General features: G+C 66.2%; 12 protein-coding genes across 12 annotated transcripts; 7 read left to right on the top strand and 5 right to left on the bottom strand.

The window, feature by feature from the left end:
• Positions 1-530: 530 nt before the first annotated feature.
• Positions 531-1,466, bottom strand: MICPUN_69685 (predicted protein; the record flags this gene model as incomplete). The annotated part of the gene is made up of 1 exon (XM_002508671.1): positions 531-1,466. A coding segment is annotated over one exon (936 nt), but the record flags the coding sequence as incomplete, so codon positions are not given.
• A 321-nt stretch (positions 1,467-1,787) lies between these two features.
• On the top strand, positions 1,788-3,428 carry MICPUN_102635 (predicted protein; the record flags this gene model as incomplete). Its single annotated transcript, XM_002508396.1, has 1 exon — positions 1,788-3,428. The coding sequence occupies one exon, from the start codon at positions 1,788-1,790 to the stop codon at positions 3,426-3,428; it is 1,641 nt and encodes a 546-aa protein (XP_002508442.1).
• Positions 3,429-3,744: 316 nt separating this feature from the next.
• Positions 3,745-4,686, top strand: MICPUN_102636 (predicted protein; the record flags this gene model as incomplete). Its single annotated transcript, XM_002508397.1, has 1 exon — positions 3,745-4,686. One exon carries the CDS (start codon positions 3,745-3,747, stop codon positions 4,684-4,686), a length of 942 nt encoding a protein of 313 aa, XP_002508443.1.
• Positions 4,687-4,727: 41 nt separating this feature from the next.
• On the bottom strand, positions 4,728-5,735 carry MICPUN_109007 (predicted protein). The gene has a single exon (XM_002508672.1). The coding sequence runs from the start codon at positions 5,716-5,718 to the stop codon at positions 4,798-4,800; it is 921 nt and encodes a 306-aa protein (XP_002508718.1). The 5' UTR covers positions 5,719-5,735; the 3' UTR covers positions 4,728-4,797.
• A 261-nt stretch (positions 5,736-5,996) lies between these two features.
• Positions 5,997-6,529, top strand: MICPUN_109008 (predicted protein). The gene has a single exon (XM_002508398.1). The coding sequence runs from the start codon at positions 6,009-6,011 to the stop codon at positions 6,312-6,314; it is 306 nt and encodes a 101-aa protein (XP_002508444.1). The 5' UTR covers positions 5,997-6,008; the 3' UTR covers positions 6,315-6,529.
• Positions 6,530-6,998: 469 nt separating this feature from the next.
• Positions 6,999-8,262, bottom strand: MICPUN_66469 (predicted protein; the record flags this gene model as incomplete). The annotated part of the gene is made up of 2 exons (XM_002508673.1): positions 6,999-8,030; positions 8,203-8,262. Coding segments are annotated over 2 exons (1,092 nt in total), but the record flags the coding sequence as incomplete, so codon positions are not given.
• A 273-nt stretch (positions 8,263-8,535) lies between these two features.
• On the bottom strand, positions 8,536-10,742 carry MICPUN_96632 (2-isopropylmalate synthase; the record flags this gene model as incomplete). The annotated part of the gene is made up of 2 exons (XM_002508674.1): positions 8,536-10,265; positions 10,469-10,742. 2 exons carry the CDS (start codon positions 10,740-10,742, stop codon positions 8,620-8,622), a joined length of 1,920 nt encoding a protein of 639 aa, XP_002508720.1. The 3' UTR covers positions 8,536-8,619.
• A 1,063-nt stretch (positions 10,743-11,805) lies between these two features.
• On the top strand, positions 11,806-13,497 carry MICPUN_109010 (predicted protein). The gene is made up of 2 exons (XM_002508399.1): positions 11,806-11,987; positions 12,251-13,497. Exons 1-2 carry the CDS (start codon positions 11,815-11,817, stop codon positions 13,413-13,415), a joined length of 1,338 nt encoding a protein of 445 aa, XP_002508445.1. The 5' UTR covers positions 11,806-11,814; the 3' UTR covers positions 13,416-13,497.
• On the bottom strand, positions 13,488-15,074 carry MICPUN_95257 (predicted protein; the record flags this gene model as incomplete). The annotated part of the gene is made up of 2 exons (XM_002508675.1): positions 13,488-14,861; positions 14,931-15,074. The coding sequence occupies 2 exons, from the start codon at positions 15,072-15,074 to the stop codon at positions 13,581-13,583; spliced, it is 1,425 nt and encodes a 474-aa protein (XP_002508721.1). The 3' UTR covers positions 13,488-13,580.
• A 1,489-nt stretch (positions 15,075-16,563) lies between these two features.
• Positions 16,564-19,212, top strand: MICPUN_85922 (predicted protein; the record flags this gene model as incomplete). The annotated part of the gene is made up of 2 exons (XM_002508400.1): positions 16,564-17,034; positions 17,164-19,212. 2 exons carry the CDS (start codon positions 16,564-16,566, stop codon positions 19,210-19,212), a joined length of 2,520 nt encoding a protein of 839 aa, XP_002508446.1.
• A 127-nt stretch (positions 19,213-19,339) lies between these two features.
• On the top strand, positions 19,340-20,158 carry MICPUN_61844 (predicted protein; the record flags this gene model as incomplete). Its single annotated transcript, XM_002508401.1, has 1 exon — positions 19,340-20,158. One exon carries the CDS (start codon positions 19,340-19,342, stop codon positions 20,156-20,158), a length of 819 nt encoding a protein of 272 aa, XP_002508447.1.
• Positions 20,159-20,306: 148 nt separating this feature from the next.
• Positions 20,307-20,894, top strand: MICPUN_85688 (predicted protein; the record flags this gene model as incomplete). Its single annotated transcript, XM_002508402.1, has 1 exon — positions 20,307-20,894. A coding segment is annotated over one exon (588 nt), but the record flags the coding sequence as incomplete, so codon positions are not given.
• Between the last annotated feature and the right edge of the window lie 121 nt (positions 20,895-21,015).

Below are 21,015 nucleotides of genomic sequence, written 5' to 3' on the forward strand. Positions count from 1 at the left end.
CGACGGCGCTTGCGTGGCGAAGGCGGCTTCGTCGGGCAAACGCCGCCTCTCCGCGACAACGTACGACGTCGAGATCATGTTCAGCTCCGCGGTGGTGAGCGACGACGCGCTGACCAAGGCGGCCGACGCGCTCAAGGCTAACGGCGTGGAGGTCGTGGCGTCCCAGTCGTCCGTGGACCCGATCGCCGAGCTCAAGGTCGTCCCCGGCATTGACACGAGCAAGCTGCAAACGTTTGATACCGAGGCGGCGGCTGCGGCGGCGGCGGCCCCGTCGGTCTCGCCGCCGCCGCCCCCGCCGCCGCCGAGCCCACCGCCGCCGAAGCTGGTACAGGACGACGACGACTTGGCCGTGGGTCCCGGTGGAAGGCGCGCGGTCGCCACGGCGTCGGCGTGCGCGCTGGCGGTCATCGCGCTCCTGCGCTGAGATAAACGCAGTCGACTGCGCCTCGTTGTAAAGCGGACTACATGGTACTGTATGAAATGTCACGCTCGGGGAACGCATCTACCTACTGGGTCAGCCGCCCGGTTCCCATCTGCGCAACCTCCAGCTTCCTCGCCCAGTCCGCAGCCTTAAGCTCCAGCAGCTGCACCTCGTTCTTCAGGTGCACGTACTCCATAACCCCCGGGTTCTCCGTGCTGTTGGACGCTGTGAGCAGGTTCTTGTTCAATTTGTACGCCGCCGCGTGTTCCTTCTCCGCGACCGCGAGGTTGGCGTCGAACGTCCCCATGTAGTACCTCTTCTGGTCCATGTCCGCCTGGAGCTGTCGCATGCGAGCGCCGGCCTCGTCGAGCTGCCGCTTCAGTCTGGTCACCGTCGTCGACGCTGCGGCGAGGGAATCTTTTTGCTTGGCGAGCTCGGCGCTTCGCTCCTCGATTCTCTCCGCGTACTGCTGGTTCTCGATCTTCAGCTTCTCGAAGTCCACCGCGTGAAGCACCTCGCTCATCTCCTCCTTCTGCCGCAGCGTCGCCTCGGCGTGCGCGATCTGGTTTCGCAGCGTCTTGTTCGTCAGCGTCAGCTTCTCCGCCGTCGACTCCCTGGCTCGGACGTACTGCTCCGAGTGCCTCAGCCATCGCGTCGGGTCGACCAGCCCCGTGCGTTCGTTCACCGCGCCGACCGCCACCTCCCTCTTGAAGTCGTGCGCAGCCTTCTTGAGCTCCTGGAGGCACGCGTCGACCTCGTCGCACGCCGCGCGGAGGTCCATGAGCCCGCGTTCGTTCGCCGCCTCCGCCTCCCGTTGCACGCGTTCGAGCAGCTCGGATTCCGCGGTGACCGCGTCGAGACGTTCGGCGTCCGTCAGCCGATCGCGCACCACCGGCGCGTCCGTCTTCGCCTTGCTCTTCTTGCTCCCCTTGCTCCGCTTGGCGCCCGCGTCCTCGGCGTCCTCCTCGGGCGCCTGCTCCGTGCCCGGGGGCGCGATCCTGGCGAGGTGAACCTCGAAGAGGTCAATCTCGTCGCGCAGACTTTCGCACTCGGCGCGGAGCTCCGCCGCGCGCCGACGACGCGCGTCCGCGTCCGCGTCCGACGACATCCGTCGCCCTCTCTCCCCCAGCGCCCGACCCGCTCGATCACTCGCGTCCACCGACGGGGCGCGGAGGGTCAATGGAACCGGGTGCAGCGCGCCTCCGGTTTTTGGCTTCCCGTTTTGGCGATTTTTCAGCAGCTCTGCCTGTCTGCAGCAGCTGCAGTCCTTTCAGTTTGTCCTCGGACCTCCCGCTGGAGAAAAAGGTGAGAGCCACGACGTCTCCCTCGTCCTGTTCGCCGCGCGCGCTGACCCCCTCCGTGGACGATGTCGGGCGATTCGACGTTCATCCTCAACTCGTCGGCGTCGCCCGCGCGCTCGTTCGCGTTGTCCCTCGACCCGTGCGCCTACGATACCCTCCTGGATACCTTCGGCCTGGGCCTTACTACGAGCACGCCGGAGGCGAGGGCGAGCCCGAACGGTGAAGAGGAGGAGCGCGAGTCCGACCCGCCCGCCGCCGTGGACGACGCGCGTGAGGACGACGGGCTCGCCCCGATCGAGCGCGATCGCCTGGAGCGGATGCGCAGGAACGGCGATGAGATGCGTCGGATGGGCATCGTCGACTCCGTCTACCGACTCGCAGGCGGCGCCGTCGGGAAGCCAAAGGCACCCGAGCAAAAGACCGAGCCCGGGGACGACGTCATCATCATCGACGACGAGGACGAGGAGGAGGACGATGACGTGAACGTGGAGGAGGCGACCCGCGATGAGACCGGCCTCGGCTACGGCTGCAAGAGGTGCCGCTTCTCCAAGAGGGGCTGCTACGACTCCGCGGACGGCAAAGGGAAGGGGTGCCGCGGGGACGCCACGTTGGGACCGCTGAGTCTTCAGCGCGAGTCGGGCGCGCCGAAGAAGAGGAAGGGAATCGCGCGTGAGCATAACGCCAACCCCATCATGTCTCCTCGTTCCAAGCGGCGGCGTTCGGCACCGGCCAAGTACGAATCAGGCGCGGCGACCGAGGCTGAACGAAGAAGCCCCACCGTGATTCCAGCCCGTAAGCATGCGCCCCGTCCCGATGACGAGAAGAAGAAAGACAAGAAGAACAAGAAGAAGCTAAGCAGCGTCCCTGGTTATCCTGGCATCAGCGTGAGCAACTACACTGGACGGTTCTGTGCGACAATTGGAAGTGGAAGCAAACCGAACCGTTTGTACCTCGGAACAGTGGACACTCTGAAAGAAGCGAAGGAACTCTACAACGAGGAGGCCCGGAAGCGCGGGAAACCCGTGTATCGGCTGCTTGAAGCTCCCAAAATCAACAAGATTAGTACTGCCGTTCCCGGACTTCCAAACATCAACTTGTTCACTGCGGATGGAAAGTTCGTGATGCAATTTACACACTCCGCCGGCTCCGTACATTTACGCGCAGACACCCTGGACGAGGCCGTCAAAGCGTACAACGAGGAGCGCGTTGAACACAGGTTGTCGACGCACAAGATCACCGCCGAGCACCGCGCCGTCGTCGAGGAGATGCAGCGCAGGCGAAAGCTCTTCGTCGCGGAGAGATCGAAGCACAGAGAGTCGACCCCCCCCATGCCGGCGCCGGCCGCCGCGCCCGTCACCCGCGCCTGCTCAAAGGTCCCCGCGCCTCCCCCCAAGCCGGGAAAGACGCGACCGGCCCGTGCGACCGCCCCTCCGACGCCAAAGCCCGGTCGTGACGCGCGGGAGAGCGCTCCGACGCCTAATCCCGAACCCGTCGAAAGGGGCGCAGCAGCAGCGGGAGCAGCAGCAGAAGCGGCAGGAGCAGCGGCAGCCCCCGCGCCCGTCACGCCGGCTCCCCCGGCGGACTCGGCAGACGTGAGGCGCCTCAGGGAGCAGATCATCGAGCTCCAGGACATGAACAGGAGCCTCCTGGGCATCGCGCAGAGGGCCATGAGCATGGCGGCTAAGAACGCGGAGATGATGTCCTGAACGAGAGAAAGAGAGCGAGACACGGACGACACGTAGGCACCCCGCCTTGTCATGAAAAAATGTTTTTGTCAGTCTCGCGCACTTTATCTCGGTCCTTCCGAGGCTCGCTCCATTCCGACCCGCGCTCGTCCGGGCGATGTCTCAGACCGCGACGTCCCTCGCCGCCGTCGCCCCCAAGGCCGTATCGATCCAGACACGCGGATCTGCCGCGTCGTCCTCGTCCCCGAGAGTCGTTCAGGGCCACACCGGCCGACAAGCGTTGTTTCCCTCGCGGGACACGTCATCGAGACCTCGACGCGCAGCCACCGTCGTCGCGATGTCGAGCGCGCACGATAACTCGGGGATGTCCGACATGGAGCGATACCTGTTCGACCTCAACGGCTTCATCATCGTCCGCAACGTCTTCACCGCGGACGAGATCGCCCGGGCCAACGCCGCCATCGACGCGAGGAGCGAGCGCATCGTCGAGCGCAAGGGCGACCTCCGCCTGGGCGGCAACAAGGGCGACCCGCTCGCGGGCGACGGCGTGACCGGCCGCGCGGACCTGGGCGGCATGCTGGAGTGGCCCGCGCCCGATCGCGACCTCTTCCGCAGCGTCCTCACCCACCCGAAGCTCGTCCCTTACTACCACGCCCTCGTCGGCGAGGCCTACCGCATGGACCACCTACCGCTGCTCATCCAGCAGGCGCCCGGCGCGGACGGCTTCGTGTTCCACGGGGGCAAGATGAACGACGACGGCACGTGGTGCGACGAGCTCGCGTACCACTGGAACCAGGGCCGCATGTACAACAGGCTCCTCGCGGTGTCCGTGGCGCTGACGCGGACCGAACCGGGCGACGGCGGCTTCTGCGTCGTCCGCGGGTCGCACAAGTCGAACCTCCCGTGCCCGCCGTCGATCCAGCGGTACGAGGAACACCGCGATTTGGTGGACAACCCGGGCCTGGAACCGGGCGACGTCCTCTTCTTCACCGAGGCGTCGACGCACGGAACTCTGCCGTGGTCCGCGGAACACACGAGGCGCGCGGCGCTGTACAGGTTCGCGCCCGCCACGAGCGCGTACGGTCGCGCGTACCTGACCCCGCAGCACTGGGGCGGGATGGACAACCTCACCGACGCGGAGAGAGCGGTGCTGGAGCCGCCGTACCACCAGAGGCTGGACAGGCCGGCGCTGACGATGGGCGGGACGGTGGCGGGGCAGAGGCGCGCGGAGTTTAAGAAGGAGCACGACGCGAAGGTGTTCGGATCGAAGTACTTCTAAGACGACGACGGGAGTGGCGCGCGAGTGAGTAACACGTAGTAGACGCTGTCGGTGAATTTGTATTAATTAATTTGCCAACCAAACGTCCGACCCGGCTCTTGCTCGTTGCGCTTAGGCGAGGATGGTGGAGGCCTCCCACTCGCCGCCGGCGGCGACGGAGACGGGCTCCTTGCACGCCGCGTTCTCCACGCACACGAACTCCTTGTAGCACGCCTCCATGTCCGTCCACGGGGTCCACACGACGGCGTCGGTCCAGCCGCCCTGCGACTCGATGGCGACGGAGTTGCCCCCGCCGACGGCGAGGTTGACGACGGACGGAACGTCGTAGTAGCACGAGTCGACGGGACCGGACATGGTGAGCGCGCCCGCGACGGTGCCAGCCTCGTCCTTGAGCCTGTCGAGGGACTTGCAGCCCTTGAGGCCGGTCACGGCGACCTCGTCGATGTCGGCGGCGAAGTAGGTGTGGAAGGAGCCGGTGAAGGTGAAGGCTTCCTCGCCGGTGTTCCACACCTTGAGGGTGGCCTTGAGCTTGCCGTCGCCGAGGGTGATGGTCTGGGTCACCTTGAAATCCTTGTCCCACATCTTCTTGGAGTAGTCGGAGGGGAGGAGGGTCATCTCGATGGACGGGTTGGAGCCCTCGGTCTTCTTGGTGAGCTCCCAGTCGACGTTCCTGGCGAAGCCGTGCACCTGGATGTCGCCGGGGCCGAACTGCGGCCAGCAGTGCGGGAGGCCGCCGGAGATGGGCTTGGACTTGTCGAACACGGCGTCGGGCCTGACGTAGAGGACCTCGCGGCCGTCGGGCTTGGTGAAGGAGGTGACGACGCCGCCGAAGAGGTACGCGGTCGCGGTGCAGCCGTCCGCGGAGGTGAGCTTCACCGCGGGGAGGTCGCCGGTGCCCTTGATCTCGGCGATGGAGGCCGCGGCGGCGACGCGGAGAGGGGTCCTGGCGCCGCGCGCGGCGGTGGGCCTTGCCTGGCGGCGGGCGGCGATGCGCTGCGCGGGGGCGACGAGGGAAGCGGAGACGGAGGCCATCGTGTGCACTGTCGAGGGTGCGACGGGGAATGGATAGCGACGACGATCGGAAAGGAACAACGCGGTGACACACTCCGTCTCCGAGATTTTGCAGCCGACCTCAATTTGTTCGGGGGAAAGGCGATTTGATTCGAGATGACTCAAGGATCCGGTCGGACACCCAAACCGGAAAGCCGGGACAGCGATCCCTATCCACAAAAAACCCGACGTCCAGTTGTCGGGTTCCGGGGGGTAGCCCTCGATCGACCGGCACGACGCGCGCGCCACTACTACACACGCAGTCTTTGAAAATGTTCGCCGTCGCCAACACCTCCGCGCTCCGCGTTGCCGCCAAGGCCCCCGTCAAGGCCCGCCGCACCGTCGCCCCCAAGGCGGCGCTCGTCGCGGACCTCAAGAAGGCTGCCAAGAAGGTCGCGCCCGCCATCCTCACCGCGACCACCACCATGCTCCCCGCGGCTGCCGCGCTCGCCGAGGAGGAGGTCACCCCCGTCGACCTCAAGCTCGCCATCGGCTTCACCGTCGCCATCGGCATCGCCGCCTTCTCCACCCTCCCCGAGCCCGAGTCCTCCAAGCACGGCCACGGCGGTGACCACTAAGTCCCCCGCGATCGTGCAGATCGGCCGCACTCTGGACAGGTTGGGAAAAAGCTGAGGTTTTCCAACGGTGCAGTCGCAGCCGACGAGGAGAGGAGAGAATTGTTTAGGTCGCACGCGACCGCGCTGCGCCGCATCGGGCGCGATCGTTCACACATAGGTAGCATCCTGTAATCGCAAACGGCGCGTCACGACACCGCCTCACAGTCAGTCCAGTCAGTCCAGTCAGTCCAGTCAGATTCGGCTTCAATATTGAAAGATTCGCCGCTACGAATTATCGAGTACCCGTCACAGCCCCGGAGGCTTGGCCCTCTTATGCCGCGCGCCCGCGCCGCCGAGCCCGGGCGGCGCCCCGGCCGGCCTCCCGGGTGGAGGAGGAGGTGGCGGTCCGCCCGCACCGCCCGGCCGGCCTGGCGGAGGCGCGGGAGGCGGCGCGCCGCTGGGCCTCCCCGGGGGCGGCGCCGGCGGGGGCGCGCCGGTTGGCCTCCCCGGCGGCGGCGCCGGCGGAGGCGCGCCCCTCGGCGCGCCCGGCGGGGGCGCCGGCGGCGGCGGACCCCCCGGCGCCATCCCCGGGATGGCGCCCCTCGCGCCGCTCCCGCCCACGGGCCGGTACCCGCCCCCGCCGCCTCCCAACGTGGGCGGCTCGACGACGTCCATGTACGCCCCGGCTCCCGATCGAACCGTCGTGTCCCTCGGCACCTCCCCCGGCCTGTTCCTGCACCAGAACTTGGTGGTGTTGTCGTTGGACCCCGAGCACAGGATGTGGCCCGCCGGGTGCCACGTCATCGACCAGATCGCCGCCTCGTGCCCTCCCTTGACCTGCGCCGCGCACTCCTCTTGGCCGCGACCGACGATCCAGTACATGATGGTGCCGTCGTACCCGCCCGACGTCAACAGCGTCTCGTGCTGCGGGTGCCACACCACGGCGGTGACGTCCCTCGTGTGTCCCCGGAAGTTTTCCAACTCCTTCATGGTCCGTATGTCGAACACCTTGATCGTCTGGTCCTTGCACCCGGTGGCGAGCCAGTTGCCGTTGGCGTTCCACTTGAGACACGTCACCTGGTTCTTGTGCGCGTGGATGTCGACAGCCTTCTTGCCCTCCCGCGCGTCCCACAGGATCGTCAGCGAGTCCTTACCCCCGGACGCGAGCAGGCCCTTGTGTGGATGCCAATCCACGCACTTGACGTCGCCGCCGTGTCCCGACAGCGTGTGCACCGGCGCCGCCCTGGCAAAGTCGAACACGCGCACCGTCGTGTCGTCGGAGCAGCTGCAAAACTTTAGATCCGTCGGCGCAAACGAGACCCCTCGCACGGGCTCCGTGTGCGCGTTGACGGACTTCAGGTTGTTCAGGTTGGTCTGCCAATACTTGATGCGGCCGGCGTCGTCGCCCGTCAGCAGCCAGTTCTCGTTCTTGCTCCAGCACGCCGCCTGGATCGCGCAATCGTGCGCCTGCAGAATCGTCTCAAAGTTGAAGCTCATCCCGTTCCAGAGCGTGAACTCCCCGTTCTGCGAGCACGACAGCAGCCGCCGCCCGTCGGGCATGAACGTCACCACCCTGACCGGCGTTCGGATCTTGTTCGTCGAGACGTGCACGAACTTGGTGGCGAAGGACGTGGCGGGGACGTGCGGGTAAGCGACCGGCGGGAGAAAGTCCAGCATGGCGCCGGACGTCGCCTGCAGCATCTCGTTGTCCCAGGGGTGCTTTTGGTACACGCGGTTCTGCGAGCGGGGGGCGGGGGGGATGTATCGTCAACATCCAGGCTATGCATCGATGCGAACGCGCGCGAGGTTTGGGAGATGCGCGCACGGATCCGGCCCCCGGGCGCCTCAAAGCGGGGCCATCCGGGGGCTGGAAGGCAAAAAGTAGGGTAAAAGTCGTGCGATCGCGCACCTCGAGATGTCGCACGGTCGTGGCGGTGTAGTCCACGGTTCGACGCTGCACGGGCCGCCGGCCCTGCCTGTCGAACCCGTCCTGACCGTCGACGTACACGTAGGTCGACATGACGCGCGCTTAGATCCGCCCCCTCCGCGCCGATCTCTGGGTTGTTGCATTTTGGCTCGCGCCTCTTTTTTTCTCCGCTGGCATTGGGCTCTCCCAGCAGGTTTTTCAGCCGCCCGCGCCGCTCGCGCCCACGGGCTCGACGGGCGTCATCGGGGGAGGGGGCGCGGCGCGGTCGTCTCGAGGGATGATGCTGCACGTACTTCGCGGCTACTGCGTCGTGTTCAATTGCGTGTTGTATTAAATCAAACGAAGGGCCGCTGGGGCCGCGCCGCTCCGTCTCCGTGGTGACGGAAGATGCACAAAAATTTACGCCGCAGCCGCCTTCTTCTCCTCCTCCTCCGCGACGATGTCGATGACCGCCTCGGCCGCCACAGTCTCCGCGTTCGACCGCATGAACGAGATCATGCGGTTGAGCGCCGCCACGTAGGCCCTGGCGGAGGACACCACGATGTCGGAGTCCGCGCCGGTCGCCATAAACGTCCTCGCCTCCACGTTACCCGTCTGCACGTTGGCCTTCATCATCGCCCCCGGCATTGTTTGATCGCTCTTGGCGCGGATGCTCACGCGGGTCTGCGCCAGGGACTCGATCCCCTCGACGACCGCGTTCACGGTGTACTCGACCAGGTCCACCTTGACGCGGCACAAGCCGTCGATCGCCTTGTACGCGGCGTCGACGGGTCCGGTGCCGACGGCGGAGTTGATCCTCGTCACCGCGTCGGGTCCCGTCATCTTGACGGTGGCGGTGGGGAGGCCCATGGTGCCGCACACCACCTGCACCTCGTCGAGCTTCCACGTGACCGCGGTGTCGTCGCCCTGGCCCGCGCCCGAGGTGACCAGCGCGATGATCTCGTCGTCGCCCACGCCGCCCGTCTTCTGCTCCGCGACGAGCTTGAAGCGGTCAAACATCTCGTTGAGCTCGTCACCCTCCAGCGGGAAGCCCAGCTGCTTGAGCTTGGACTTCAGCGCGTGCCTACCGCTGTGCTTGCCCATGACGACGCCCACGTCGCCCTCGCCGCGGAAGTATCCGATAGTCTCGGGCGCGATGATCTCGTACGTCAGCTTGTTCTTGAGCATGCCGTCCTGGTGAATGCCGGATTCGTGCGCGAACGCGTTGGCGCCGACGATAGCCTTGTGCGGCTGAACAGCCATGCCGGAGTACTCCCTCACCATCTTGGAGCACGGGTAGATGTACACCGGGTTGATGCCGGTGCGCGCGCCGAAGATCTTCTCCTGACCGCGCATCCAGATGGACATCGCCACCTCCTCCAGGCTCGCGTTGCCCGCGCGCTCGCCGATGCCGTTGATGGTGCACTCAACCTGCCTCGCGCCGTTGGCGACGCCCGCGAGGGAGTTGGCGGTGGACAAGCCGAGGTCGTTCTGGCAGTGCGTGGAGATGATGTACTGGCCCGGGACGTTCGCCTTGATGCCCGCGATGAGCGCGCCGAACTCCTCGGGGAGGCAGATGCCGACGGTGTCCGGGATGTTCAGCGTCGTCGCGCCCGCCTCGACAACCGCGGCGAGGATGCGGTAGAGGAACTCGGGGTCGGACCTGCCCGCGTCCTCGGGGGAGAACTCCACGTCCTCGCACCCGAGGGACCTGGCGTAGGTCACGCCGTCCACCGCGATCTGCACCACCTCGTCGGGGGTCTTGCGGAGCTTGGACTCCATGTGAATCTTGGACGTCGCGATGAAGGTGTGAATGCGGGGGCGCTTGGCGTGCCTGACGCCCTCCCACGCGGCGTCGATGTCCTTCTTGTTGGCGCGGGAGAGGCCGCAGATGACGGGGACGTAGCCATCGGGGTAGACCTCGTTACCGACGTTCTTGGCGATGTTGCGGACAGCCTCGAGGTCGTCAGGGGAGGCGATGGGGAAGCCGGCTTCGATGATGTCCACGCCGAGCTTGGCGAGGTTCCTGGCGATGTCGAGCTTCTCCTTGCTGGTCAGGGTGGCGCCTGAGGGGACGGGGGGACGGGGGGGACGTGGGGCACGAAGGTCAGCGATCGTCGCGGGGCGTGGACGGCTGCGGACGGGGTCGTGACGAGGGCCGGGGCGGCGACCCGAGGGTCGCCGCCTCCCGGTTGTTTTTTTTGTCATTTGGGGTTTTAGGGCCGAAGGTGGTGGCCCTCGGATCGTCGGGGGCGGGACGCGCACGCACCGGGAGACTGCTCGCCGTCGCGGAGGGTGGTGTCGAAGACGCGAACGTAGTTCAGGTCGTCAATCTTGTTGGGAATGTACTCCGGGCGGGGCGCGCGGACGACGTCCTCGTCCTTCGGCGCGCCGGTCGCGCGAATCACGCCGCGTCCGCCCACGCGCCGAGCGCGGTGGGTGGCGGAGCGGACGGGCGCGGCGCCCGCCGCCTTGAGCGCCTTCGCGGGGCGCGGCGCCGCGACCCTGGAGACCACCGCCGAGGCGGCACACTGCGCGGCCATTGTCGACCTACGACCGAGACCGACTACGGAAGACGCCGTGCGGTGCGAGCGCGGCGTGCGTAGAGGGAGAGGCTACACGCACGTCGGCGCTTCTTACGTCGGAGGTGCTTGGTGAGCCTCTCGCTGCGATCGGGCCTCACGGACCTCCTCAATTATCCTCCTTCTAATTCGGTGGATGGGGTCCCACGCGGGGATAGTGATATTTTGGGGAAACGATCAATTTACAAACGGCAAACACGAAATAACGTCGTGAGTAAATAGTATCCAAACGCGTCAACTCCCATCCTAAAAAAAAAAAAGTCGCGTTCGCGTCGGTCAACGCATCGATCCCCCGAGGCACGATTGACGTGACTGGACACCTTATCCCCAAAAAAGCCCGTCGGATTCGCGACGAGACCGAATCAGAAAAATCTAAAAAAATCTATCCTCGCGGTGAATTCAAACCCCCTGTTTCCCGCCTTAAAACGAGCGGTAAATTCGAAATGCAATAAAACCTAGTTTGTCCTCCACCGTGCTCAGGGTGTTTGCGCATACGAACGGTGAGAGAATCTACTCGAGGATATCCAAACCCATGCGTCATGTTTCTTTTTTTATCCTTCTTCCGTCCGAAGCGACGCGGGGGACCACTGGCGAACGCACGGCTTCGTGCGCATATATAAAAGGACGATAACGCGCACGCTCATCGTGAAGGGCTCCAGGATCCCGAACGACCGCTCGCGAAACTTTTATTCTTCTCGCGCACGCCGCCGAGACCGCTGAGAAGCTCGCACGGAGTTTCAAAATACCCAAAGATAACACACATTTGCCGCGGGGGAGACGCATTGACCGAACCATGGCAACACTCGCGCCCAACCCAGTGATGGAGCCCGGCGCCGCGGCCGTGCACGCCGCGAATCACGATGAATCCCCGGCTGTTCCCGATGAGGAGCGCGAGGCGCCCGCGGAGCTCGCCGCCGCGCAGACCTCCGCGGACGAGGACGACCAACATGGTTCGCACGAGGACAAACCCGGTGGGAAGAAGCTCTCGCAGCGTCAGCGGCTGTCGGAGGCGTGCACCGAGGCGCTGTCCACGATGCACGACGCCAAGCCCGACGCGGCCGGATTCTATAAGGACGAAATCATCGCCGCGGTCAAGGCCAGGCACGGGTACACCGACAAGCCGGAGATATACCAGATCGTCCTCGGGGACAACAAGGTGTTCTCCAGGGAGGTTGGCACGAGGAAACAAGGCGTCAAGCAGGGGAGGTGAGTAGTCTCCCGCGACTCGTACGAACGACCCTCTCGATGTTTTTTTTTTGCAAAAAATCCCGATCGCCGCGTCGCGACCGCCTTGAAAAAGAAGCGCGAACGCCGGCCGGGATGCGCACCCGTCGCGCCCGGCAACCGCGCGTCCCGTCAGCGCGGATCGGTGATCACGATATATTCTTTTTCCTTCGGAAAACGCCAGATCCTGAATGTCCCACCGGTTTCCCTCGTCGCTGACCGATCTCCCCCGACTCTGAACTCAGGCCGAGGACGCTGTACTCGCTCGTGTCCCTCAAGGGCCCGCCCAGGCCCTCGTCCCCGTCCCCGACGCGCCAGAACATCAAGGAGGCATCGCCCGAGTCAACCGCCGTCGAAGCCGGCGCGGGGCCCGCGGCTGGCGCGGAGAAGGAGAAGGAGAACGCGCCCGCGCCCGCCGCGCCCGCCGTCGACGCCGACGCCGACGCCGACGCCGACGCCGAGGGCCGCACGAACCGCCCGAGGCGCGCCGCCGCCAACAGGGAACAGCAGCTGAAAAAACGCGAAGAGGAGGAGGCGCGCATCGAGGAGGCGCTTAAGGACGAGGAGAAGCGCAGGAGGGGCGAGAAGAAGGCGAGGGGTCGGCCGCCGAAGGCGGTCCCGGCGACCACCCCCGCGCCCAAACGCGCCAAGACGACGCACGCCCACCCACCTAAACACGGCACGCCCGGCCTCGCCGACGCCGCGGACATCCTCCTCGACCTCGCCAGCAACGAAAACTCCCCAGCCGCATCTGGCGAACACGAGGGCGGCATGGTACCCGCGTCGCCGCTCGGGTCGCCGATTCGACGAAGGCGAACCTCCGCTACCGACTCGGACAACGAGGCGCAGCAGCAGCAGCAGCACACGAACCGGCTGTACCAGCCCACGGCGACGCGGGTTCGATTCCTCGACGAGCCGGAGAGGCCCGACGTCCACGCGGAGATGAACCTCAACACCCCGCGGGGACGGCACTTTGATTTCGCCGCCGCCGCCGCCGCCGCCAGGTCCGTCGCGGACGCCTCCGCGGGGAGCGTCGACGGTGTTGATACCGTCGCGAAGGATGCGGCCGTGGCGCTCATCATGGCGAACGACGCCAAGGGTGAGAAGCAGCTGCGGAAGGCGCTCGAAGCGCAGAACCGAGCCATCACGGCGCTCCTGGCGGACAGGGAGGTGAGGTCGGCGACGGTCAACTCGCTCTGCCTGGCGGTGGAGAACATCGCGGAGATTGCCGCCGCGAGGCAGCAGGAGGCGAGCGTCGAGACTCGAAGGGCGGCGGCGGCCATCGCGGCTCCGACGTTCCACGGGCAGGAACACATCAGGGATGCGAGGAGGGAGCTGGACCAGATGAGGACGCGCATGACGCTCGAGCTGGAGAAGATATCCGCGCGGTTAGACCAGGGGCTCAGGTGAAAAAAAACTCGACACCCGTGTAACCCCATCGATCGCGACGACGTCGCCTTGTAAGAAAAGCACAGTACCAGGTACACGAACGAACACGCGCGTACACCTCGCGAGCGTCGGCGTCGCGTGACGAAATTTAAACAGTCTGGAGCTCCGATAGATCCGTCTCGACTCTCACGTCGGCGGCATGCTCATCCCCACGCCTTGCCGCCTGTTCGCCTCGGAGATGTTGCTCGGATCGTTCGGATCGTTCCGACCGCCGCCGCCGCCGAACCCGCCGCCGCCGGACGGTGGACCTCCGCCGTTGCGATCCGACCCGTCCCGCACCTCCTTGAGCACCTCCCTCGGGTCGCCCCCCTGCATGAGCTTGCGAAGCCCCGAGAGAACCGTCGCCGCGCCCTGGCCGACGCCCACCCCGTTCCTCGTCCGTTCCGCGCCGCTGAACAGGTCGTCCACCGTCACCACCTCCCTGTCGTCCCTCGCCGCGAGTAAAACGCCCTCGTTGACGACGTTGGCGAGCTCGGCGCCGGTGAAACCCCCGGTGACCCTGGCCACGGCGTCGCACGTCGCCGCCAAACTCTCAGCCGTACGCACCCCCCTCAGGTGAACCGCGAGGATCTGCGCCCTGCCGGCGAAGTCCGGCGGGCCCACGAACACGCGGCGCGTCAAACGCCCGGGTCGCAGCAGCGCGGGGTCCAGCGCCTCCGCCCGGTTCGTCGCGGCGAGGACCAGCACCCCCCGGGGTTTGTTGAACCCGTCCATCTCGACCAGCATCTGGTTCAGGGTCTGGTCCCTCTCCTCGTTGAGCCCCGCTCCGCGCCGCGCGCCGATCGCGTCGAGCTCGTCGATGAACACCACCGCGGGCGACGCCTTCCTGGCCTCGGCGAACAGCTCGCGGACCCTGGCCGCGCCGCGACCGACGAACAGCTCGACAAACTCGGAAGCCGCCACGGCGAAAAACGGGACGCCCGCCTCGCCAGCCACCGCCTTGGCGAGTAACGTCTTGCCCGTTCCGGGGGGACCGACGAGGAGGCAGCCGGTGGGGAGCCTGTTCTTCACCCCCTTGTACTTATCCGCGCTCTTGAGCATCTCCACGAGCTCGACGAGCTCAGCCTTGGCTGCGTCCACGCCGGCGACGTCGTCGAAGGTGACGGGCTTCTCGTTGGACGGAGCCCTCGCCTTCTTCGCGTTACCCCCGCCGCCTTGCTTGTTCGCCATGTTGCGGAACATGAAGTAGAGGGGAACGAGCGGGATCCACAGCGCCATCGCGGTGAGCGCGCCCTTGGACAGGACCGACGTCGCGGGCGCGGCGATGGACCCGAACTCGACGCCCGCGGCTTCCAGTCGCGTCATGAGCTTCTCGTCGGGGATTCGCTTCGTCTGCAGAATCGTCCGCTTTTGTTGGGGGGCCGCGTTCTCCTTGTCGGCGATCGCTCCACCCTGCTGCTGCTGCTGCTGCTGCAGGATGTTCAGCTTACCCTTGGGCTTACCAGGCGGGGTGGGCTTGGGCGGCGCGGACGTCACCGCGCCCTCCTTCAGCTCGTAGAGGATGCGCCCGGTGCCCTCCTCGAAGCGAACGGCGACGACCTTCTTCGCCGTGAGATCCTTGACGAAGTGCGAGTACAGGACCGTGGGCGCCGCCCTCGGCTTTATCGCCGCCTTGCGCATCTGCACGGCGCGGACGCCCAGCGCGGCGGAGGTGGCGACAAAGATCCCGAAGAGCGCGGCGAAGAGCCTGTTTCGCATCATCGCGGCGAGGGTCTTGGAGAGCCAGACCAGGGGCATGAGGGCGTAGAGCTTGAGCTTGAGGAGGAACCTGCCGAGCGGGCTCAAGGGACCGCGTCGCGGGGTCTCGGGCTCGGACGCGTCGTTGGAGGACGATCCGTTCTTGCCGGCGGTGCCGCCGTTCTTGGCGTCGAGCCGCGGTGACGGGCCGCCTGACCCGTTCAGGCCGCCGTTCAGATGCGACGACCCGTTCAGGTTGCGCGCCTGCCTTTCCAGCTGGTTCGCGTCGCCCTCCTTATCGCTGAACGCCGCGCGCGTGATGCGCGCGCTCAATCGCCCCCGTTTGCTCCGGACGAGCCTCCCGACCGCGATGGAAGCCGGAGCGACGCCGGAAGCCCTCGGCACGTACGCATGAGGTCTCGGAGATCGCGCCGCGCCGACGCCGCGCCCGAGCTGGATGCGCGGCGCAATCGCGGCCGTCGCCGAACCCAGCGCCATCGTCGTCATCGTGTTTCCCGTCCCCTCCGATAACTTCCGCGGAAACGATCGTCCGCTTGCCTCGGCGCCGCGAGGTGTCCGCTCGTGACCCTCAGCGGTCGTCACTTTTTGGCCTCGTGGCGTCTCCTGCGGCTGGGATTGGGAAAGGGATCTCGCGCCGTGCGATGGGATCGCATCAGACGGTCGTTCTTGAGTCAGGCTGCGTCAGCGCGGCCGGACATAAATCGGCCGGTTGCCAATTTTTTTCCTTTTCCCGAAAGGTCACGCAGCTTGCTCTACTTGTACACTCAAAGCTACCGAGGGATGCAACCCGGTCCGGCCTCGTCAATCGAGCGTAGGATCGCCGTCGTATCCGAGTGCAAGAACACCGACCGCACCGTTCAGCTCCGCGCGCGCCGCGTCGCAGGCTCCTCCGCACCAGGCGTCGAGGTGCGCATTCACCCCCACTCCCGCGATGCCGTCGCTCACCATTCTGCGCCAATCCGATGCCCTACTTTTCTCCCGGGACAACCCCGTGCTGACCCCGTCGTCGATGCGATCGCGCGCAGGACCTCCGCGTGCGTCAGCGCCGCCGCCGCCGTCACGCGCCGCGCTCTCGTCGAGTGGGTAAGTCCTCGAACGAGCGAGAAGCCGTCGTCGAAGCGACCGCGTTCCCCGCGCTCCCCGATCCCCAACCCGCGAGGAAACCTCCGCGGACGGGTGAATCCATCGTGGGTGACCCAGCCAAGCGAGTCCGCCAGCTTCCCCGGCGCCGCGTCACCGAAGGCGTCACCTACGCGGGAGCGCTAAGGGCCGTCTCACCTCGCGCGAAGCTCCTCGCGCCCAGGGTCCGCCAGCTCCTCTGTCTCGGACGCGCGCGCGGGTCCTTCTCCATCGTTGTTAACCGCCGAGCGCTCGGCAAAGCCTTCGCCGCGAAGCCCTCGAGTGCCGAACCATGCGCCTGTCGCCGAGGGAGATCGATAAGCTCGCGCTTCACGCCGCGGGCTCACTCGCGCAAAAGCGCCTCGCCCGCGGGCTGCGACTCAACCACCCGGAGGCGTGCGCCCTCGTCGCGTCCGTCCTCCTCGAGCTCATCCGCGACGGCCGCGACGGGGAAAACCTCGGCGTCGCCGCGCTCATGGACGCGGGGCGACGCATGCTCGGCAAGAGACACGTGCTCCCGGGCGTCGCGGACGTCCTTCACGAGGTTCAGGTGGAGGGGACGTTCGTGGACGGCACCAAGCTCGTCACCGTGCACGACCCGATCGCCACCGACGACGGAGACCTTTCGCTCGCCCTGTACGGCTCCTTCCTGCCGACGCCGAAGAAGGACGCCTTCCCTCCGCTGCCGGGAGAGGACAAGACCGCTGCCGGGAAGAAGGGCGGCAAGAAGCGCAAGGCGGGCGACAAAGCCGACCCCGAGCCCGTCAAGTTACTCGGGGACATCGTGCGGGAGGAGTGGAACGACGTCGCCAATGGTCCTGACTGCGTCGGCCCTCCTGGTGACGTTGTCGTTGACGCCGACCCTAACTTCGGCGACGTCACCCTGAACAAGGACCGTCCGGGCATCTTGCTCAAGGTGACCAACACCGGGGACAGGCCCATCCAGGTGGGTTCGCACTTCCACTTCATCGAGACGAACGGGCTGCTCTCGTTCGATCGCGCGGCGAGTCTCGGCAGGCGGCTCAACGTACCCGCGGGAACAGCCGTGCGATTCGAACCGGGCGAGAGCAAGGAGGTCCCGCTGGTGCCCATCGCGGGTAACAGGATCGTTCGAGGCGGGAACAACATCGTCGACGGACCCGCGGACGCGCCGGACGCGCTCGAAAAGGCCATGGCGCGCGTCGCATCGGGCGGGTTCCTTCACGTCGCGGGAGGTCCGGAGTACCCACCCGCGCCGCCGCTCACGATCCCGCGGGCCAAGTACGCCGCCATGTACGGCCCCACCATCGGCGACCAGGTTCGGTTAGGGGACACGAACCTCTGGCTCACCGTGGAGAAGGACATGACCGTGTACGGCGACGAGTGCAAGTTTGGAGGCGGCAAGACTTTGCGCGAGGGCATGGGTCAGCAGTGCGGCGTCGACGCGTCTGCCGTCCTCGACACGGTCATCACGAACGCGCTCATCGTCGACTACACCGGCATATACAAAGCGGACGTGGGCATCAAGGACGGCATGATCGTCGGCATCGGCAAGGCTGGTAACCCCGACGTTATGGACGGCGTGACCCCCGGAATGGTTGTCGGCGTCAACACCGAGGCTATCGCCGGCGAGGGCAGCATCCTCACCGCCGGCGGGCTGGACACCCACATCCACTTCATCTGCCCGCAGATCGCAACCGAGGCGATCGCCGCGGGTCTCACCACCCTACTCGGCGGCGGGACCGGACCCGCGTCGGGCACCTGCGCCACGACGTGCACGCCGTCCCCTAACCACCTGAAGATGATGCTCCAAACTTCGGACACGTTACCGCTCAACTTTGCGTTCACCGGCAAGGGAAACACCGCCAAACCGGAGGGTCTGCAGGACATCATCGACGCCGGTGCGGTCGGCATGAAACTCCACGAGGACTGGGGCACCACACCCGCCGCGATTGACAACTGCCTCTCCGTCGCCGAGGCGAACGACGTCGCCGTGACCATCCACACCGACACCCTGAACGAGTCGTGCTGCGTTGAAAAATCTGTCGAGGCTTTCAAAGGGCGGACCATTCACACCTACCACAGCGAGGGCGCGGGCGGCGGACACGCCCCGGACATCATCAAGATCTGCGGCGAGAAGGAGGTCCTCCCGTCGTCCACGAACCCGACGCGACCGTACACCAAGAACACCGTCGACGAGCATCTCGACATGCTCATGGTGTGTCACCACCTCGACAAGTCCATCGCGGAAGACGTCGCCTTCGCCGAGTCGCGAATCCGCGCCGAGACCATCGCCGCGGAGGATATCCTCCACGACATGGGCGCCATCAGCATCATGTCGTCGGACTCGCAGGCCATGGGCCGAGTCGGCGAGGTGATCACCCGCACGTGGCAAACCGCCGCCAAGATGAAGTCGCAGCGCGGCATCCTCAAAGAGGACGGCGTCACGGATAACTTCCGCATCAAGCGATACATCGCAAAGTACACCATCAACCCCGCGGTGGCGCACGGGATGTCGCACGTCGTCGGCAGCGTGGAAGTCGGCAAGCTCGCGGACTTGTGCCTCTGGAAACCCGCGTTTTTCGGGTCCAAGCCCGAGATTGTCATCAAGGGCGGTCAGATCGCGTGGGCTCAGATGGGCGACCCCAACGCGTCCATTCCCACCCCGGAGCCCGTCATCATGCGTCCCATGTGGGCGGCGCACAAGCCGGGCACCACGTGCGTCGCCTTCGTGTCTAAGTCGTGCGTCGACAAGGGCATCGCCCAGTCCTACGGACTGTCCAAGCGGGTCATGCCCGTCCAGAAGTGCCGAGGTCTGACCAAGCTGGACATGCGTCACAACGACGCGCTTCCCGTCATCACTGTGGACCCTGAGACGTACCAGGTGACCGCCGACGGGGAAAAGCTGGAGTGCGACCCCGCAACGTCGCTGCCTCTTACGCAGGTGTACCAGCTCTTCTAAGAGTCGGGGTTGGACTTGGGAAAACACTGTTTTTGTATTAAGGGTAGGGATACACATCGGCACCACAGAATATCGAAGCTGACAACGAGATAGAAGGAGAGAAACACGCATCTGACACTCGGGGAAAATGACTGATAACGACGTGAACGGAGATGTGGACGATTGGGCGGTGTGGCAGCTGGTCGACCCGCTGCTACCCACGGGTGGATTTGCGCACTCGCAGGGCCTGGAGTCTGCGGCTCACTCGAGGCTCGTCGCCGGACTGGACGAGAGGGTCAGAGATCAGACCGGCTGGGACGTGGACACGTTCTGCTTCGAGGCGGTTAGGAACGCGTCGACGCTCATGATTCCATTCGTGGAGGCGGCGCGCGGCTTACATCATCCGGCGGCTGGAGCCGGCGGCAAAAAAGCATCCACGGATTGGGAGTGGCTTGATCGACGCTTGGGAGCGCACCTCGCCGGTAACCACGTCGCCAATCGCGCGTCCGTCGCGATGGGCGCCGCTCTTATTCGCGCCGCGATCGCGGCGTACGGAGAAGACGAGAAGATTGGCCAGAAGCTCAAGGAGGTGAAGCGGATATCTCGAGCGGAGAAGAGCGGCGGTCACCTCGCCACCACCTTCGGCGCCGTCGCGGGGTGCCTCGGTCTGTCCACGCGTCGCGCCGCGAGACTTTTCGCGTATCTCACGCTGAGGGACGTGCTGAGCGCGGCGACGCGACTGAACCTGATCGGTCCACTCGAGGCTGCGGCGTCCATGCGGCGATGCTCGAATCGGTGCAACGAGATGGCGACGACGGCGGCGAGCTCAGCGGCGGCTTTACACGCGAACGCTCCGAAAGATTTCGCCGTCGCGGCGGCGGTATCTCGCGCGGCAAACACGTCGCCGCTGACGGATCTGATCCAGGGCGGGCACGACGCTCTCTACTCCAGGCTGTTCTCCAGCTGAGCCGATCGAGGGGAAGGTAACTTTCAGGTGACGTTTGGTAACTTTTGGGTAACTTTTGGCTCGGCTGGCGATGGCGGGTTCGAGGAAGCGACGCGCGGCGGAGCCGGAGCGGGAGCCGGAGCTGGAACCCGCTCGTCGTTCGGCGGTCATGGCCCCGCCCGCGTGGCTAGACGGCCACTGGGGCGCCGTGCCGGATCCCGAGGCTGACGCCGCGTGTCGCTGCGGCGTCCTCGAGGTGTCTCGCTCCGCCGGTGAGAGCGCCGCGACTCGACTGTATCACCAGTACCCCCTGCGTCTCATCGTACCCAGGCGGGTCAAGACGGCCTTCCCGGACGCGGACTGCGTCTGGTGCTACTCCGTCACCTTCGGGGGCGGGCTCGTCGCGGGGGATCGGTCGGGAATGAGCGTCGACGTCGCGGACGGGTGCGCCGCCGTGCTGGCGACGCAGGGGACGACCAAAATCTACAAACACGCGAGGGGGGGCGGGCCGGCGGGAAAACCACCCGCGTCAACTGAAACGATCACCGACGAGGCGTCCAGGTACTCCGCATCACACGCGAAGACCTCGCGCGATACCGTCCAGGCGCTCGCGGCGAGGGTCGGGAACGGTGCCCTGTTGGCCGTTCTGCCCGACCCGGCGCAGGCGTTTCGCGATTCTCGGTTCAGAAACCGCCAGCGCTTCGCTTTGGCTCAAACCGGGTCCCTCGCGCTGGTGGACTGGGTCACGGCGGGCAGGGCGGGGTTCGAGGGGGGCGGCGCCGGCGGGTTCACGAGCGGCTACGGCGGCGGCGTCGCGCCCGCGACGCAGTTCCCCAGGGATCCCGACGGCGAGCGTTGGGTCTTTGACTCTTACGCCA

This window comes from Micromonas commoda, chromosome 10 (assembly GCF_000090985.2).
Source record: "Micromonas commoda chromosome 10, complete sequence".
Lineage (NCBI taxonomy): Eukaryota > Viridiplantae > Chlorophyta > Mamiellophyceae > Mamiellales > Mamiellaceae > Micromonas > Micromonas commoda.

Bases quoted from the DNA above. Each gene is read 5' to 3' on its own strand.
- MICPUN_109007 (XM_002508672.1), bottom strand. From the start codon at position 5,718: ATGGCCTCCGTCTCCGCTTCCCTCGTCGCCCCCGCGCAGCGCATCGCC.
- MICPUN_109008 (XM_002508398.1), top strand. From the start codon at position 6,009: ATGTTCGCCGTCGCCAACACCTCCGCGCTCCGCGTTGCCGCCAAGGCC.
- MICPUN_109010 (XM_002508399.1), top strand. From the start codon at position 11,815: ATGCACGACGCCAAGCCCGACGCGGCCGGATTCTATAAGGACGAAATC. The intron at 11,988-12,250 runs GTGAGTAGTCTC...CTCTGAACTCAG, and splicing joins CAAGGCGTCAAGCAGGGGAG to GCCGAGGACGCTGTACTCGC.